Source organism: Chlamydotis macqueenii, chromosome 23, assembly GCF_036417535.1.
Source record: "Chlamydotis macqueenii isolate bChlMac1 chromosome 23, bChlMac1.mat, whole genome shotgun sequence".
NCBI classification, from domain to species: domain Eukaryota; kingdom Metazoa; phylum Chordata; class Aves; order Otidiformes; family Otididae; genus Chlamydotis; species Chlamydotis macqueenii.
Window position 1 is genome coordinate 7,252,938 of NC_141578.1, and position 17,640 is coordinate 7,270,577.

The 17,640-nt window shown below is 40.7% G+C and overlaps 1 protein-coding gene across 2 annotated transcripts; it reads right to left on the reverse strand.

Moving 5' to 3' along the window:
• Positions 1 to 124: 124 nt before the first annotated feature.
• Positions 125 to 5,278, reverse strand: SIKE1 (suppressor of IKBKE 1). Of its 2 annotated transcripts, none has more exons than XM_086765480.1 (4): positions 4,836 to 5,278; positions 4,190 to 4,332; positions 1,959 to 2,072; positions 125 to 1,573 (listed from the first exon to the last, which is right to left on the reverse strand). In XM_086765480.1, the coding sequence occupies exons 1-4, from the start codon at positions 5,194 to 5,196 to the stop codon at positions 1,547 to 1,549; spliced, it is 645 nt and encodes a 214-aa protein (XP_086621606.1). In that variant the 5' UTR covers positions 5,197 to 5,278; the 3' UTR covers positions 125 to 1,546. The 2 variants fall into 2 exon arrangements, with proteins under 2 accessions (XP_086621606.1, XP_086621605.1); XM_086765479.1 differs by having other exon boundaries at positions 125 to 1,551; positions 4,836 to 5,277.
• Between the last annotated feature and the right edge of the window lie 12,362 nt (positions 5,279 to 17,640).

Here is a 17,640-nt window from a genome sequence, read left to right on the forward strand (position 1 = left end):
CATCCAGCCAAGGTAAAAACTGGGGGCAGGGGCTGTGAAATTGAGGGGCTGCAAGAGGCTTGAGTGCAGGTAGAACAGGCGGAATTATTCCTAAGATTCACAAAACAGAATACACATGAGAAAATACTACCCATTGGTTTTTTATTCCCTCTTAAACAATTTCCAATAGAAAATGATTGTATACAAGAATACTCCTGCACAGAAATCCCTTATATCTACCAAACAATTTTGCTGGATATTCCAAATGGTAGCAAGAAAATGTCTCTTAATAAGCACAGGAACATAAATAACCTTCTGCAACTACCAAAATTCTCACTTGGGAAAAAGTGGCATAAAAATTTAAACTAATACTGGAAATTAGATGTTTACTCTTCTTGGAGGATTATTCTTTGATCACAGGTAAGAAAAACAAATTTTCATACAAAACTGCAATTCAAAAATACCACCATATTGATAAATTCCCACAACACTGCAACTCTTAACTTCAATCAATATAGGATTCTGCAGTAACTGCGTAACATCTGTCACTAGACTTACCTGTGATGTAACATTAAAAACCTGTCTACATGGTTGGTTTTGGTTTAGTTTTGAGGCAGACCTGAGCTCACTCTTCCCAAAATTCAAAGTGGTGGGAGGCCAAAGAGCTTTGATCTGAAAGGGCTGTGTTCTGTGCAGGGTTTGAGCGCACGGCCTTCAGATCAGAGCTAGCCAGTGCTCCAGATACCTTGGAGCACTGGTAAAGCCAGAACAGGGCTACCCATAAAAAAAAAAAAAAAGTCAGATATGCAACATCGTTCAGAAATGCACAGGTGTCACAAAGGGTCATCCACTCTGATTTTCACCCCTAAATCAAGGTAAAGTATGCTCCTTACAAGAGTTACTACTCAAAGTGCTCTACTGGCTATCTGCTGTTCTCTTGTTCTGCTTCTAAGCAGTTGTTCAAGTAACAGTGTTAACCAAGCCAAGTACTGAGTGTCAACTCTTCACAGCAAAACGAAAAGCTCTGCGTGCCTGCTTTGTGCAGGCAGAGCAAAATGTGTACACAACATTACAATGTAGTTTTTGAATAATCCCGTATTCCTTCTGTCCAATAAAATAATCACAACCTGTATTATGTTCTCCAGCTACTGACAAGGTGGATTTAAGTGCCATCTGCACAGCAGGAATTATTAACTAAAGCTCATTAAAATAACAAAGGGGAGAAGAAATGAACTATCACAAGGGAGTACACATCAAATATTTCATTGTTAAGCATCTGTATGCTGCAATTACTAAGACGGAGCAGCAATGCAAGCCTTTGCCATCAACAGTGTGTAATTTCAGACAAATGCAGAGAAATCAGCCCACACATTTTGAAAGATAAAACAAACATACAGGGAAACACCTAAAAGAACAAATCAAAAGCCATCCTTGCAGGGTAGTTTCTGAAGTCAGGATCTGTAGATAAGGTTATTTTGTGACCTAAGCTTCACAGTCAGGCAGATCTTCTCTCCCCACCTCAAAAGATTCTTTGCTGATAGACAATAGTTCACGCAGCTCTTTGTTTTCAAGCTGCAAAATCAATATTTTTTTTCTGAAATAGAAATGACCTAGTTCACAATTAAAGGACTATAACAGAAATGAGCTACTTCACAATTAAAGGACGATAATCTTGAAATAGCATTACTCCTTTACAGATAAATAAAACATTTATTTTGTAACATAAGCATTAATACAGGGCTAGCGAGAGGGGACCCACATCATTTAAAGCTTATCTTTCACTGCTGGCTTCATATATAGATATAAAATACATACATCAAGAACTTGAAAATAAACAGATTATGTTCTGCACTTCCTGACTCCACCCCCAAATTTTTGATTGTTATAAATCCTAGACACATAGAAACATAGGGAAGTCCAGAGTAAGTCTAGAGACTCCCAAAGCTTGATCTATCCTTAGCAATTGCATCTGTTCTTACCTCCAACTGAGCTAGCTTCTCCTGAACTTTAAAGAACTGATCATCATCGACTTGAATAGCTTTTCTCATCACCTCTCCCATCTCACATATTCTGTCTATTTGACTTTCAATTTCCTGAAAGACATAAAAGTAATATATTCAATATGTTCAGGGAAAAGCAGCAGTAATTTATCCCTTCTAAATAAATTACTTTCATTTTATTGATTTTGGATTATTTTCCCAATTTGAATTTTAACCCTTTCCTCCCAAGCATTTGCAATCCTTTCTAATTTGTATAACATTTTAAGATTAAAATATGTACCTTATTTCCATTATCATAAGTCACCAATGAAAACAGCAAATAGAATTACATCAGCCAGTAAGATAAGGCACTCTTACTTACTAAGATGGCAATAATTTCAAGTGTGACAAGGACTAAGACAACAGATTCAGGTTCATGTGAATACGATTAGTATGTAGCAAATTTCATATTGATCCATTAGGAAAGCCTGACTCTGAATTTATAAGAATGCTGAAAATAGTCTTGAAATCTCGTTTGCTTTTAAGTAACTGTGTGAAGAAAAGAGCCTCATCTCAGAAAGAAACCTAGCAAGGAAACTAAAATAAATAAGACCAGAGCCTCCTGAGGTAGTCTTTACAGAATCTGTCTAGATACAGCTCTAATCCCTTGGGAGACGCATTTTGTTGAAATTCAGAAATGCACATATAACGAAGACTGAGAAATTCCAACATGTAATATAGCCTCAGTTCCTGTTTGAAGAGCATTCCGTTTCAAAATACAGTATTTGGAGAGGAACTCAAATGTGCAAACATAAAAGTGTCAGGAACTGAGAAGTAGCAGCAAGACAAGAATTTGGAAGCTTTTGAAGCATTCTAACGTAACATAAAAATACAAGCACTTTGGGGAACATCAGATAGTGTTATAGGTGGAGCTTCTCTTCTCGCAGTGTCAGTAGTTATTCCACTGCCTCTGGAAAACAAGTGTATCACCAGAGCTGAGAATTCATTTTTTAATTCCTTTATTCAGAAAATATGTAAACATATTTCTCTCTAGAAGAGAGCCGGAAGAACAAGACAGACTTAGATAACTTAATCTGGGAAAAAAGAATTATGGTTTTTTTTTTTCTAAACAGAAAGATGATAACAATAAGAATATAGCTCTTAAAAATATATTTAAGTGTTGTTACTATTCTTCAAGCAGTGGGCAGGAAAAAAATCTCATTAACTTAATCTGAAGTACAGAAGATTTTGCCTAGATATTGAAATAGTCTAGGTACATTCCATCAAAGGTTCCTCCAGAGTCTCTTCAGCTTTGCATTTCCATGCCATTAAAATAGGGCAAAAGCAGGGACAGACAATAACATTAGAAGTTTTGTTCAAACGTTAAGTCTTGATAAACAGAGCAATTCATGCACCTAAGCAGGCACTTAAAGCAAGACACTGCTACACCACAACTTCAGAGGACCTAAGCAACACAAACCAGAGAACTAATGAGTTTGCACATATCAGTGCAAAAATGTGCAAAGAGTTAGGCTGTCTCCAGTTCCAATTAAAAAACCCACAAGATATGTCACTAGGTTGAACCAGCTTGCTGTTCTCTAACCACATGAAAATGCATTTTAACAAATGCCTAACTTAATTAATAAGCCTTAAATAGATATTTAATGTTATTATATTGTTATTAGACACCTAAATGTCAAACAGGCAGCAGTTATCAGCAGGCACACATTAGAGTTCTGAAGTCACTGCACCCAACATGGACGAAGGGACACTTTTAGGCCACTGCACAAAGGCATCTGATTTTAAAACATCTGGGAGTGATGATTTCTTAAGAATTAAACATACTGCAGCCCACAGAGATTTAGGAGGTTCTTCTCCCTTGTTACAATTACTGAACAGGGACAATAACAACTCTGGTGTCTTTCATTTTACTGTAGAGAATCATGTGCATTAAGCTTAACCCAGGGAATTTACCACCTACTGCATAAAGAACAAGCCTTCACCTGGGCCATGAGAGGGTTATGCTTTTCAGTGTCCTCTGTGATAACTGTTACAACCTGTGTGCTGTAGAAGGAAGCGAGAGAAAAAATACCAGCAAAGACAGACAAGAGTTTCAGAAAATGTATTTTGGAGCAGAGATGTTCCATGAATGGAAACAAAGGTTATAGAAAAGCAAGCAAGAGACAGGGAAGAGGGGTCTCGAGCCCTCTTCTGTCCCCATCCCACCTTACCAAGGAACTAGCCTGATGAACTTTCAAGACTGGTTCTGCATCTTCGCCTTTTCTCCCTTGCAAAAGCTGTAACATCTGCTGTCTGTATTTGCTCATGATAAGCTCTAACGCATCTTGGTGCTCCTCCAGCGAGATCCATAGCTCTGCAAAATACAGCAGGCCATTGCCACAAACTCCAGGCAGGTTTTTCCAGCAAGGACAGCACGTGCCCAGCAGAGGCACCGGCACCAGACCGCTCCCCTCGACAGCGCAGCCCTGGGACTCCGGCCCGGGGCAGCGGGCTGCCGCACCCCTCGGCAGCCAAGGAGCCGTCCCGGCGCTGGTGGCCGCGTCCGCACCGAGGCACCAGCCAGGCTGCCGGAGGGCGAATAGCTGCGCTGCCCGGTCGCCTCGAGCAGCCCCGCCCGCCAAGCGCGCAGCCTGCGCCAGCGCAGCGCCCCCCCAGAACCAGTCCGCCCCCAATCCCCCCGCCCGAGTTCGCCCACCGCTCCCCGCAAAGCAGCCTCCGTCCCCCCGACCCCCCCCCCCCCCATCCCCCGGCTAACACCGACCCGGGCCCCCAGCACAAGCCCCGCCGCCGCCCGCCAACCGCCCCGGCTCGGCGGCACAGCCCCGCGCCCCGTGCCAGCGCGGCGGGCGGGCTCACCCCTGTTCTCCTGCCGCAGGTCGCGGATCTGCGTGCTCTCCTGGGACAGGAGCACGGGCAACCGCAGCCGCGGCGGGTCGGCCCGTTCCGCCGCGGCGCCCTGGCCCTGCGGAGCCACGGCCGTCGGTGCGGCCGCCGCGCCGCCCGCTCCCACCTTCTCGGCCCAGGCCGCGCCCGCCTCTCTCATGGCGGCCATGCGCTGGTGCAGGACGGCGGACTGGTCGATGAGCGACTCGGCCGCGGTGTCGTGCTCCTTCAGCCGCTCCAGCAGCGTCTTCGCGTCCGTGAGGATCTTCTCGATGGTGCAGGTCATGGCGGGCGCGGAGGCGAGCAGCGCTTCTGACCTCCGCGGCGGCCCCATGCCCGGCGGCGCGTGCCCCTCGCCGCCGCGGGGCGCGAGCCCGCGGGCCCGGGACGCCGACGCCGCTTCCGGCCGCGGCTCTCGCGCCGCACTTGCGCAGGCGCGAGCCAGAGCTCGAGCGCCGCTCGGACGGCGCGCGGGGGCCACGGGCCGCCTGAGCTGCGGCCGCTAGAGGGCGCCGCCCCACGCCAGCGGGCGGGGCGGGGCCATGGGGGCCCTGGGCGGGGCCATGGGGGCGCAGGGCGGGGCCATGGGGGCCCAGGCCCCCAGCCGGCGGCTGGCCGGACCCGGGCGTTCTGGAAGGAACAGGCGGAGCCGTTGTGCTTTGTTGTTGTTGGGTGGCTTCTGTGGGGAGGGGACTCCAGCGTCCCTCGGGAAGTAGCACGACGGAGCGAGGCACATCGGGTTAATCTCCTCAGCTTCTATTTACAGAAGCCTCACGCTGCACATTCTGTGCGTGCCTGGGCTCCCACACGCACGCGGTTCCCCACGACTCGCGTTCTCAGACGCGATGACTCAGAAGAGCTCCACGACACGGCTCTCCCGGAGGACACCCAGGTGGAAAGCCTCTGGTTCAGAGGAATGCTGCTCTCCTGGGGCAGGCTATTTGCAAAGGGCATATACCCTTGACCCGAGGGGGCTCTCGTTATCTTTTTAAATGCTCCCTTAAACAGTGTGTGATAAATTCTGGGCTGAGGTCTGCTGAGCTGTCATCTTATCTAATTTTCTTGTTTGTCCCTTTTAACAGTAAACATCCTCTACTCAAGTTAAAATAACAAGCTTTGTAATGCTGACTTGCTTCTTTGATATTTATTTGCTAACGAAAGCTACTGTTAGCGATCTGTGATGTCCCTGATGCTTTGCTTAACTTTGTGCCACAAAACTTTTTTATTTAATATTACCAACTTTATGTTTTCAACAATAATGTTTTAAGAGGACTCCCTTTGACTTGAGTCATCTTTCAAGTTTAAATCCCCGTTCAGACACATAAGGAAAACCTAGGACACTTTATCAGATCGAAGTTTATGATCCCACAGATAATCAAGCCTAGTGCAGAAGGGCTGAATAAGATAATTTTATATAAGGAACAATTTCAAAACATTCATATAATCCAGAAGAGAACAGAGTAAGCAGTTGCATTTGGAGTATTTCATCAGAACCAAATTAATTAGTAAAGTATGAGATATATTTTGCAAATTTGGGAAATGTAATGCTGCTTTATAGTAACTTGTGTGGAACTAAAGGTCTGGACTACGCTTTATAGCAAGTTTTACCTTCTGATTCTTCTTTATTTTTCTTCCTATTAGAGAATACTAAAAAGTTAAGATAACTTGTTATCAAAATTCTTTTTTATAATGAGTGATTCATGAATATTTGGAAAACTGACAAATATTACTGTTTATCATTGCGGTTATGGAACAAGTTGTCAAAAGACTGCCCTGTCATGACAGACATGATATCCCTAAGCCGTAGCCAACGTTTGTTTCGCCTGTTCCACTCTGTCCCCGCTATTATACCCTCAGATGACCCCGGCCGTGCAGCTCAGCACCTACCGTTGCTTCTCTCTGCTTACGCTCCCAACTCTGTGGCTGCCTTTAAAGCCTCTACCAGTAGATCAATTTTTGCAGAGCCTTTGAGTAATCATACAGGAGTAGGCCTGACATACGTGTACCAGTTCAGTATCTTCCCATTTTTCAGCTTATTCAACCTAAGGAAGTTCTGTGGAATCAAACATGCGATCTCTAAGGTTCCCCTTAACTCAGCTTTGCAGCGGGGAGGCACCCAGCGAGCCGTTTAGAAATGCAGCACTGGAAGTTCCCATCTGCTAGGAAGTAGCAGGTCCTAGCCGTAGTAGTTCCTGGCTGAAGGAACAACCTGTTTGTGCAGCGTGAAGGATCATTGCACCTCAGCAGAAGCTGCACCTGGATTGTATGTCTGAATCTCTGGCCTGTTCTGTTCCTTGTGTTTATCCTTATGATTTAATATTCATTTTTCCCTGGCTTCAGAGATGACATCCTGGCCTTCCATGCCAAGCAGAGACAAGCAACGGAGACAAAGGCCAGCACTGCTATGTCAGACTGTAATTTCGGGATCAGTGCAGGCCTTCTGTGGGATTCTGGCTGCTTGAAATAAAATTGCAGAATGAGATGGGACTCTGCACCACACAGCCCTTAGTCTTGCGTTCTCACTCAAGGATGTGTCTCACTCCCTCTTCAGCAGATATTTTGACACAGAATCATTTGTTCAGCTTCCAAAGGGCAGGAGAATAAGCTAGTGTGGCGCCAGGACACAGATCGGATCCCAGTAGGGCAAAACTCCTTGATTTAAATGCTGGGAATGCTTGTCACCAAAACTTCTAGTATGTAGCAACAGAGCTTAAACAAATCAGCGGATGAGCATTTTCTGAGTAGTGGTGTCTTATAATTCCTTTGGCTTATCACATAAATTCTGTATAAACTGAAGAGAATGTATAAATTTGGCCTCTCAAACTTTTTAGTGTTTAACTTCGATTCGATTAAACACTTATGTATGTGTACAAAGTGAAAAATGAGGTTACAAGAGGTTAATGCTTTAATGCTTTTAATAACCCTTAACCACATGGCTGTATTTTGTCAAACAGAACATGGATTTGTTCTAGCAGGAAAAAGATATGCTAGACAGAAGCACACTGAGGCTCTCCAAAACAGCAAAGCTGCTACAGAACCCAAACCATTTCTAGGCCATCTTTGAAAAATCATAAATAGTATTTCTGATATGGAATAAATACATAGCATTTCTGAGTACAGCTGAGGAGATTCTTGCTCACAGTAGGAAAAATCACAAAAGAAAGAAATCTAGGCAGACCAAAACCACAGGAAAAGTAATTAAAGAGACTGGCAACAGACACAGCACAGAATCCCGAGCACAACATAGTATCTGTACATCTGGGAAGAGCTCAGGCATTGGTACTGACGATGTTAAAACAACGTGCACCAAGTAATGTGCGTAACTTATCCAGAAACTGGCAGTGGAGTAAATGATGGACAACAATGCACAGAGGAACTGTCCGGTAGAATATGGCAACATCTGTGACAGGCTGAGTGGCATCTAAATGCTGGAAGCAGACAAAAGAATAAAGGGCAAATTTCTAGGATAATTTTTGGGTTTTGGGTAAAATCATGTTAATGGTTTAAAATTTTTGTCTGAGTCTCTGCAAGTCTCGCACAGTAACGGAGCAGACATTGGCTTTTCAAAAGCTGAAAGTGGTATTTCTCATTTTCACTGCAAGTCCTTCCTCAAGATTCTAACAGCTAAATATTTCAGCAGCTACAGCTTGTTCAAAAAGCAAAACAGAGTTATCTCTCGCACTACACACCTCGGCACTTTTTGACTTTTAAAAAAAATTAAGTGATGGTCTTAACACAATCATCAGCTACTGTCACAATTTCACTGGTACTGCCCTCAACAAAACCTGTAGCGCAGAGACTCGCAGACCGGGAAGGCAAGTGAATCCTCTTCTTGCACTTCCTAGCCTATACTTCAAGGTGGATTACTGTTGCATAGAACAGAGTCATCCTGTGACAAAAGTTATTACCAAGAAACTCGGTCTTATTGTTCATCTTAATTATCCTGCTTTGATAAATCTTGAAGAGTCACCCATTGCACCACAGCATTTATATTTATGAGTCTAATATTCCTTTTACTATTAAAACAAATGTCCTTAAGAGGGAATCCAGGCTGGAAAAAAAGGGAAAACATTATCATTGATAAATGGACATATCCAGCTTTTTCAGTCTCTCAGCAGCAAGACTCCACTGCTGATAAAGTGCTGACGAAGGGATTCCACGATAATTATTTTGTAATGCTCAATACAGAGCGTCAAGATATTCTGCTTTATGGAAATTGGGTCCAGGACTTGGCTTCTCTTTGCTGTACCTACAAAGAAGTACAATCATTTAAGAACTACAGTGTTTAAAGTTACGTTTACAAGTATTCTCTATGAACCATCAATTCTGAGATCGTCGCAGGAGATTGTAATCAAGCTTTAGTTGATATCTTTACTTTTTTCCACATTGTGCCTTGCTGAATACCGATATACTGGAGCATTTTATTGACAAATCTTGGTCTTCCTGCCAAAGGGAAACACAGATTTGGCGCAGGGTATTGAAAGCTGGCGATGTAAGGATACCCATATGTGTTGTTAGTGTTGAATGGACGGGCTTATTAGTACCTATTCTACTTTAAGGTAGAGGGACTGCCCTGCGTACCAAGCTGAAGAGAATACACAGAAGGAATAGAAACATTTTGTATACTGCCTTGAGATTTTCAAGTGAGTTTAAAGCAGTTTAGCTCTTTCATTAAAATTCCACGTAAGGCAAGTGTTCAGCTCTTCAAGATTTGTTAAAAAACCTGCAGGCAAATGCCTAGCGAAACTAAACAGGACTAATTTCAGGACATGGTTTAGTAGGCATGACGGTGTTAGGTTGAGGTTGGACTTGATGATCTTGGAGGTCTTTTCCAACTTTAAAGGTTCTATGATTCTAAACAACAATTTCATGATTAAGGAAAAAAATCAGTCTTAAAAAGATCAAAATTGGTTTTCCTCTCTGGTCTGATATGGTCTCCTATTATATCATCCCATGAAAACATTTAAGAATTTAATGAGAACTTTCATCTTCTCCCAAGTTATTTCTTTTCTAATTTGACTATGCTGATTTGTCTGATACATTTGATGCAAAACAGTATTAATATTATATAACACTAAACAGCTGAATGAACACACGCTCTACAGTGCTAAATGGGAGCTGTTCACTATATAGATCCCCCTGACACCCCCTTTTCCCTGGGGGAAAACTGAATAATTGCATATTTGAACACTGTATAAATTCAGGTTAAAAGGTGCTGCCTGATGAGATTTCCCTGGCGAGTCTCACTCTCATTCCTCTGCTAAAACACATAGTTTTACTCTGTAAAGACTATTTTTCTTTATTTTCTGCAAATAACTGTATGCTTTAAAAAGCTAAATGTAGGGAAGATAAAAGTTTTGCAAACCAGTGCTCAGACAAATTGACACACAAACATTGTTGCTTGAAGCTACAAAATGAGTACGTGTTTAAAACCTACAGAAGGGAGAAAGTACTGGGTGAACTTGAAGTACAAACAGCATCTTTTAAAAATGTTGTGTTTCCTCATTAGAAGTATTACGTGGGATCTTAAGCACTTCAGTCTGGCTGGGGCCCCGTCGAACAGAGGCCATGCATGTATGCAGAGAGTCAGTCCCTGGCCTACTGCACTCATATTCGTGAGCTTCGGGCAAACCAACCAAGGTTTTCTCTCTGCTGCAGGCAAATAATGACAACAAAACAAGCACCTTTCTCAGAATTCTAGGTTAATTACATGTTAGGCAAATAACAACATGAAACAAACCAAGTCATCTTTGACAGACAATCCCACGTCTCTTCTGTTATTTGCAAACCTCCGCAGATGCCCACATACAGCTTAGTACCGTTCCCACACAGGCTTCCTCTGCCTGTCCTCAGGTTTTGCGGGCAAATTGTTGGTGAATGTGCTGAATACAACAAGGGACAATCTCCTACTACTGTAATTTCTGGACCTGCTACTATCTTGGAACATGGGATTCAATAATCAAAACCACCACGCACAACAGATACACATCCTATTAAAATTCAGTCTTTCTCTCTGCTGAGAGCCAGGAGTGCAAGGCAAGACCGACCTGCAAAAATGTTAGTCATGAGGCTTTGTGCCGTTTTGCATGCAGGGCTGAGGTTCATCCATGCCACACAGAAAACCTTCACAGTGCCAGAACCACTGCACCTTTTGAAGATTAATAAATAATCCAGAAGAGAGGTTGAACAGAAAGCTTGCTGTTTTTTCACAAGTTTCTCAACAAATTGTAAATGCAAGTACACAAAATTCTTAGCATGTATTTGTCTGCCAGTTATTTTATGCCTCTAAAACATTTTATTTCTCTAAACCAAAAATAGGTAAAGATTAAGTTACATTATTTCAATACATAAGCTGAATTATTAATACTCAACTTTAATATTGTTCAGAACAGTTTACTAACAGGAGGGACTTAATCCTATAACGAAACAATCTATATTTCAATATAACCTTTAACTCACATATAACAGTTATTACTGTAATTAGCAATTAATTTTCCAAAGGCTCCCAATTGTTTAGTATTTGACTCTTGCTTTCATCATTTGATGATTTACAGTAATGAGCTGGAACATCAGTATTTTGTACTGAAACGGCCAAAATAGTTGTCCAGGCATCATTGCCCTCATGTGACAGATCTCAGATGTTTTTGTGAAAAGTTAGCCAAGAGCAACAGAAGCAACAGACAATGCCATCACTTCTGTTTCATTTTTACTGAAAAACAAGCACAAAGTGACCATAATGACTTGTAGTTAGAGTCTCAGTAGCTTTTGAAGGACTGTGACTTTGCTGAGATTCTGCCCTTTGTTTAAGTTTTGTTTGACAAATGCTTTATAAATGAGCAGAAGAGGTGGTTTATGTTTCATTAATGAGGCTGATAGTGGTTAATTACTGCAGTTACGTAAACAACCCAATACCAGATCAAGCCCAACGGGTCAGTTATGTAGAGAAGATCCAGCTGGAGTAGCTATGATTTCCTTTAACTACTCAGATACCAAACGAGTTACAGACATCTAGAATCTCTAGTTCAGATGAACAAAGAATTCTGCCTAGGTTGAAAATGAATTCTCTCAACAGGTAGTGATCCAGGGAAGCCCTTCCTTGACCTGCCGTTTCAGGACTCATCAGACTCTTAGACCTAAATGCTTAAAGGCCGACATTCTGTGTAGGTCAGACTGCACAGAAGCTCACAGTTTACACTAATGATGGAAATGAGGCTGCAAAAGCTGTGCAATGCAAGGTGTTCAGGTCAGACTGGTGTCATCAGAGCTGATTATTTTCTTTGGAAAACATACACGTCCCTTATTCTCCACTTCAGCGGCACTTCTAGATTTTGGCTCATGACATGAACTTGTTCAGCTAATATTTTCAGGCCGTATCTATGAGTAACATTTTGTTTACTCACCTCTAGTAAAACATGCTTGAAGTATATGATTATTTCCTTTGCCATTTAATATGGCTCTAGGCATGTTACTGATCGGAGACTTTGTCAGTGTTTTACAAAACTGACATATGTAAGGAAAAAATGACAGAAAATAGAGCTGTAAGACATCTCAGAAGTCCTTTCTCCTCCTTCACAGATCAAAATAACTCATAACTATCTGTAAGTTCTATCAGGTAGCCCAAACTGCTCTTCAAAACATCCAGTGATGAAGATCATACAGGCAACTTACTCCAGTGCTATTTTTACCACTGTAATAGCTTTCTCCAGTATCTAATTTAAATTTTCCCTACTCCTAAATAAGCCTTTTATTTCTTGATTCTTTACAAGCATGGAAAACAGTTTATTTTCCTCCTCTTTGCAGCAATTCTTTATGTGACTCAAGTGGACTCTCCGATCTCTCATTTTTATTGTCAAGCTAAGCTTTGAATAGAAGTGATCCGTTAAAATAATGAAAATATATGTATTTAACATGGACCAGTCACCTGGTCCGAATCACTGCATGACTATGTGAAATAGTTTTATTACCACAGCTATGAAGATGCCATGTGGGTTGGAGTAAATGACCACGGGCTAATATTTAATGTGGCACTGCAGTTAATTTCTACTACAACTGAGTTTTAAGCTCTTATATACTTATTTTAGAAACTGAATTTACTCTGAATACACTAGGTTTTATAACACTGAACAGAATGGAGATTAGATAACTTCAGACTTAAGTTTCCCAAAGTCAATAGGCTACTAAGTCATGTAGATATCTCCAAATAATACTATTGCAATATTTTCTCTACCCAGGAAATGAACATTATCCATTAACACTCAGACGTGTCATTGTTAAGCAATCCAAATGGGAGAATTTTAAATTCTACCAATAAAGCAGAATATTTAGTAATTGGACAAGGAGAACTCTGGGAAACAGTGACGTGAGGGTCCCCATGGCCTCTGTCCCTGATGACCCAGTTATTATTTGATTTATGTGGACTTGCAGCTGCCCTTGCTTCGACCCCAGAAAAGGCTGTGTGGGAAGTTTGTGTCTCTGAGCTGTAGCATTGCTCTGCAGAGTGTCTGGAGCCTAGTGTACGCACAGAAACTGATAAATAGGGAAAAGGCCCAGTTTGCTCCAGCTGGACTCAGCGCTAGAATCAGCGCCACAGCCCAGCAGACTCAACTCTCTAAGCAAGAAACTCTCTGCAACTACCGTAAGTATTTCATTTACTTCTCTCAGTGCTCTGGGATTACAAATTGTTGCTTTGGCCATAAATCAATTTGCTATGTGAAAAATATTTCGGGCATTGGGCTTTTTTTTCTTCTTTTTTTCTTTTTTTCTTTTTTTTTTCTTTCTTTTTAAATGGTTGACTAAATGAAAATAGAAAACATGCACTTTTAAATTTGGTATCCTACTGCCAAAAATCTGTTCTAACAGTACTTCGTTTGACATACAGAGTGAAGTAAAACTACTTTTAAAATAAACTGTTTCTCTTCCCCAAAGTATCTGGAAAACTGCAAGTTTCAAACAACCTCTAACCTCTTATTTTACAATGTATAAAAATTATACCTTTGAAATATTTATTCATAGGGTAACAATTCCAAAGCAAGATTTCAAGATAATTGCAAGCCAGTCCCTTAGCAAAATAAGCCGATTCCTATTATGGTTATTATATAACAAGGATGGAACACATTTAATGAGAAGTGGGCAAACAGCAGCTTTGAGGAGCTTCTTGGCACATTACCACTGGGAGAAACAGATAAAGCCTTAATAAAGCATATAAGCTGCATGCAGGATGAATCAAGTGATCCCACAACCTCCCCTGCAAAACCATTCTTTAATTACAGTAATTAGTGATTACTGAACTGTTTGAGTTAAACTGAATATATCACCTGGCATCACACATAGTTGCTAACTGTTGTGCTCAGTTAATTTTTTTTTCAATTTTTGGTTTAAATTTCACAAATTAAAAAATTAAGCTATGCTTTCCAGAAGAAGAAAAAGTACAGTGATTAACACCAAGATTGAAATGTGCTATCTAGTTCCACTACATGATCACTAACTTGCCACAAGGTATGTTAAATAAATGTTGAAGACCTTCAGCTTACGTTCCTAAAATTCCTTGTAAACAAGAAATTTCGCTATGACTCAACTGTCAAAATATTTACGATAGCAGTCAAAGCACCGTCGGTACATACCTCTTAAAGAGCTCCCTGGAGCTTCTACAAGAAGTATGTTTTGCATCTTAATAAATTTAATAATATAAGTGGATGACATGTTACTTTATGATATGGTATTTTATAGCAGTAGAAATTATAAAAACAATATCTTAAATAACAATAAATAGATGTACAGTATGTATTCTAGTCTGAATGTGTACATTTTGTTAAGTGACTGGTTTGTGATTCTACTGTACTTTTATCAATTAACAGCTTTTTTTTTTTCTTTAATGGCTTCCATCTTTGATGAACTGAAAGGTTTTTGAGTTAGGACTAATAACTGAATGTTGCTGAAATTCTGTATTAGATGGATAACCAGTCCCTTGAATCAACATACATTCCAGTTTATTTGGATTGGTACTAGTTCAGAAGACTGATTACTGTCAAAAGTAAGCCTGTAAAAGCGCAACATTTTCAAACACGCTTAAAGAACCTAGTGTGTAGGTCACATCTTCTAAAAAAAAAAAAAAATTACATTCTGCCGCTTGTAGAGGCTTTTAAAATTAAAAACAAAAAAAAAACCTCCCCCTGCCAAATGATCAGGATTGCACACATGAAAATGCCCAGCAGAAATAGCACCTCAGAAGTAACTGAGAAGAAGGAAAGGCAGGGAACAGCATGTGCCTTTATGCAGACGACACTTTCTTTCAGGTCACTATGTCTGACTAAGGACTAAAGACTTTCATCCTAACTGTGTTACTGCTTGCGATTCTACAAAATAAGTTATTAAAAAAATAATCTTCTTTTGTTTTGAGTTTTTTCCACTTTTTAGGCTAAAGATCTTTATGCATCATCTCTGGGGATATATTTCTTTTTTTTTTCTTCCTTTTTAAAGCACACATACACAAAACATACAGCTATATTTTGAGTACACAGAAAAGAGAAAAATAGGCACAAAATATTTTGGTTTGGGAATGGCATGACTGTAACTGCCCCAAACACCCAAACCTCTTATTCCAATTTTATTTCAATTTTTTCCAAGTTACTACATTTTGAAAATTACAATTGGGCATGTATGCTACATTCTGTCAAGGATTCCACAGCTTCACAGTGTGTGGCTAAGCAGAACACAGTGTGTGCACGCAGAATTTACCTGCCTGCACGGCAAAGTGTTAATGAATGTATGTGTGGGCTGAAGCAGTGTCTTTTAGGTCACGTTTCACTTCCAGTGAGGTGCGAGAGATTAGTGATGGCGACTGAACTTACGAGAGAGCAGCATATAACACATGACGAAATTTCAGCGACTCCTAAAGTTTGGAGGAGGCTCCCCTACTGCTGACTCACATATAAAGGATGACTATGACAGTCAATCTCATAAATAATGAAAATTGTCCTGACCTAGAAAATTAAGTTCCTTCCTTACACATCTTATTCTGTTCTTTATATGTTTTGTTTTTAAAAGCCCAATGCTTTTTAACAAGAACAGGCTTGTTAATGCTAAATTCTCAAGTGTCAGAAAATGACACAGTTAACATACACAGGCATGACCGTTAAGTCTCATTTCAAGACAGTACAGCATTCCTCAAATTACCACTGGATTTACTATTAATACTGTTAAAACATTCTCTTAATGTAAGAGTTTCAATTTACAAAGTCTCATTCTAAGCTGGGAATTCTGTGGTTGGAACTGATATTAGCCATAAAAATCAGTAAGAAGGGCTAAGTCCTCAAATCCATTCTCATACAATACCTAAATTAAGGAAGCTTTGCCAAATGAAAGTCTGCTTACCGATCACCTTGCATTTGGTAATATGTACTTCATACTCACAATATAATATTTTTATCAGACTAGATCAGTGCAATTTTATTTTAGCTTCTATTCTTTTATTATTTTTATTTAAAGAAACTACTGGAATCCAGAAACACATTTCTTTAGCAAATACACATTTTGGGAGAAAAATGTAGACTTTGCCCAGGCCAAATTGATCTAACTGATAAGAACCTCATGATTCAGTGAGTCATTTCTCTTTCAAACAAATATTTACTAGCAGAGATAACAAAAAAAAAAAAAAATCAGCATTCCAGCCTCACTGCATCTTTTCACCTTCTGCTGACAACATGAGGAGAAAGTGCTCAGTTCCAAAGGTATGTCCTGTTTTTGGGGGAAGGGATATGTGTCTTTCAAGACATGACTTCAATTCAGATTCCCTGAAATGAGATATTCATTTTCTCAGCTGTAGCTAGGTATAGGTATTGCATAAAACCCAACATGTGAGTCTTTCAAGGAAGATCTTTAAACCCAATTTCCTGTAAATTCTGCAAGAGGCATATACAGAGAATCCTGTTGCACACGTAGGAGTTTGATTTTCTATACCTTCCAAATACTTACTTGCATTTTTCACCTCTTCTGTCTTTCCCATCTGCTCAGGGAAAGCCTATGTAAAACTGTAAAGTCCCTACTCGATGGGCATCAGATACAACATAGTTTTAACCAGTGACGCTCTCATACATGCCACAAATGCAGAGGGACAAAGGGGCAAGGAAAATATTTCCTCCTTACTTCTCTAACGGCTACTTCATTACCACTCAACTGCTAAGCAGTACCAGAGATTGTCTATACACATATGTAAACTCAAACCCAGCTGATGCTAGTGTCCATATAGACATTCTTTTTTTTTTTTCTAAAACTCTTTAAAGACTTTTTAGAACACACTTTTTCAGAACCTCTCTAGGAAGTGAAATTACTGAACAATAATGTAAGTTTTGAACTCGATAGCTATTCTGCACCAACTGTGTCACTGGAAGTTCTCAGTACACTTTGTTATGGCGAATGTCAAAGCATCCAACCAGGAGCGCAGGCTCCTTCAACAAGCAAGGGACAGAGGAAAAAGCTCTCTAGAGGGCAATACGTCATATAGGAGATTTTTTTTTTTTTTTTTTGGTCTTCACAGGATGCTTTGTACTCTGAGAGGAATACAGGCTCTCGCATTTGGAACCTAATGTAAATTAGTGCTTCAGTGGGGCAAAGCTGACTTTTACTGCAGAAAAGAGTATCTACATGGGGAAGAAAAATATTTCATGCAGGCCTTTCCAGGCTATTTTCCTATATTTACTTGCTTCAAATTTGCACAAGAAGTGAATGAAGCAAATTCACTAAAAGCCCATCTTTATGCAGAAACCAAACATCCACCACATCC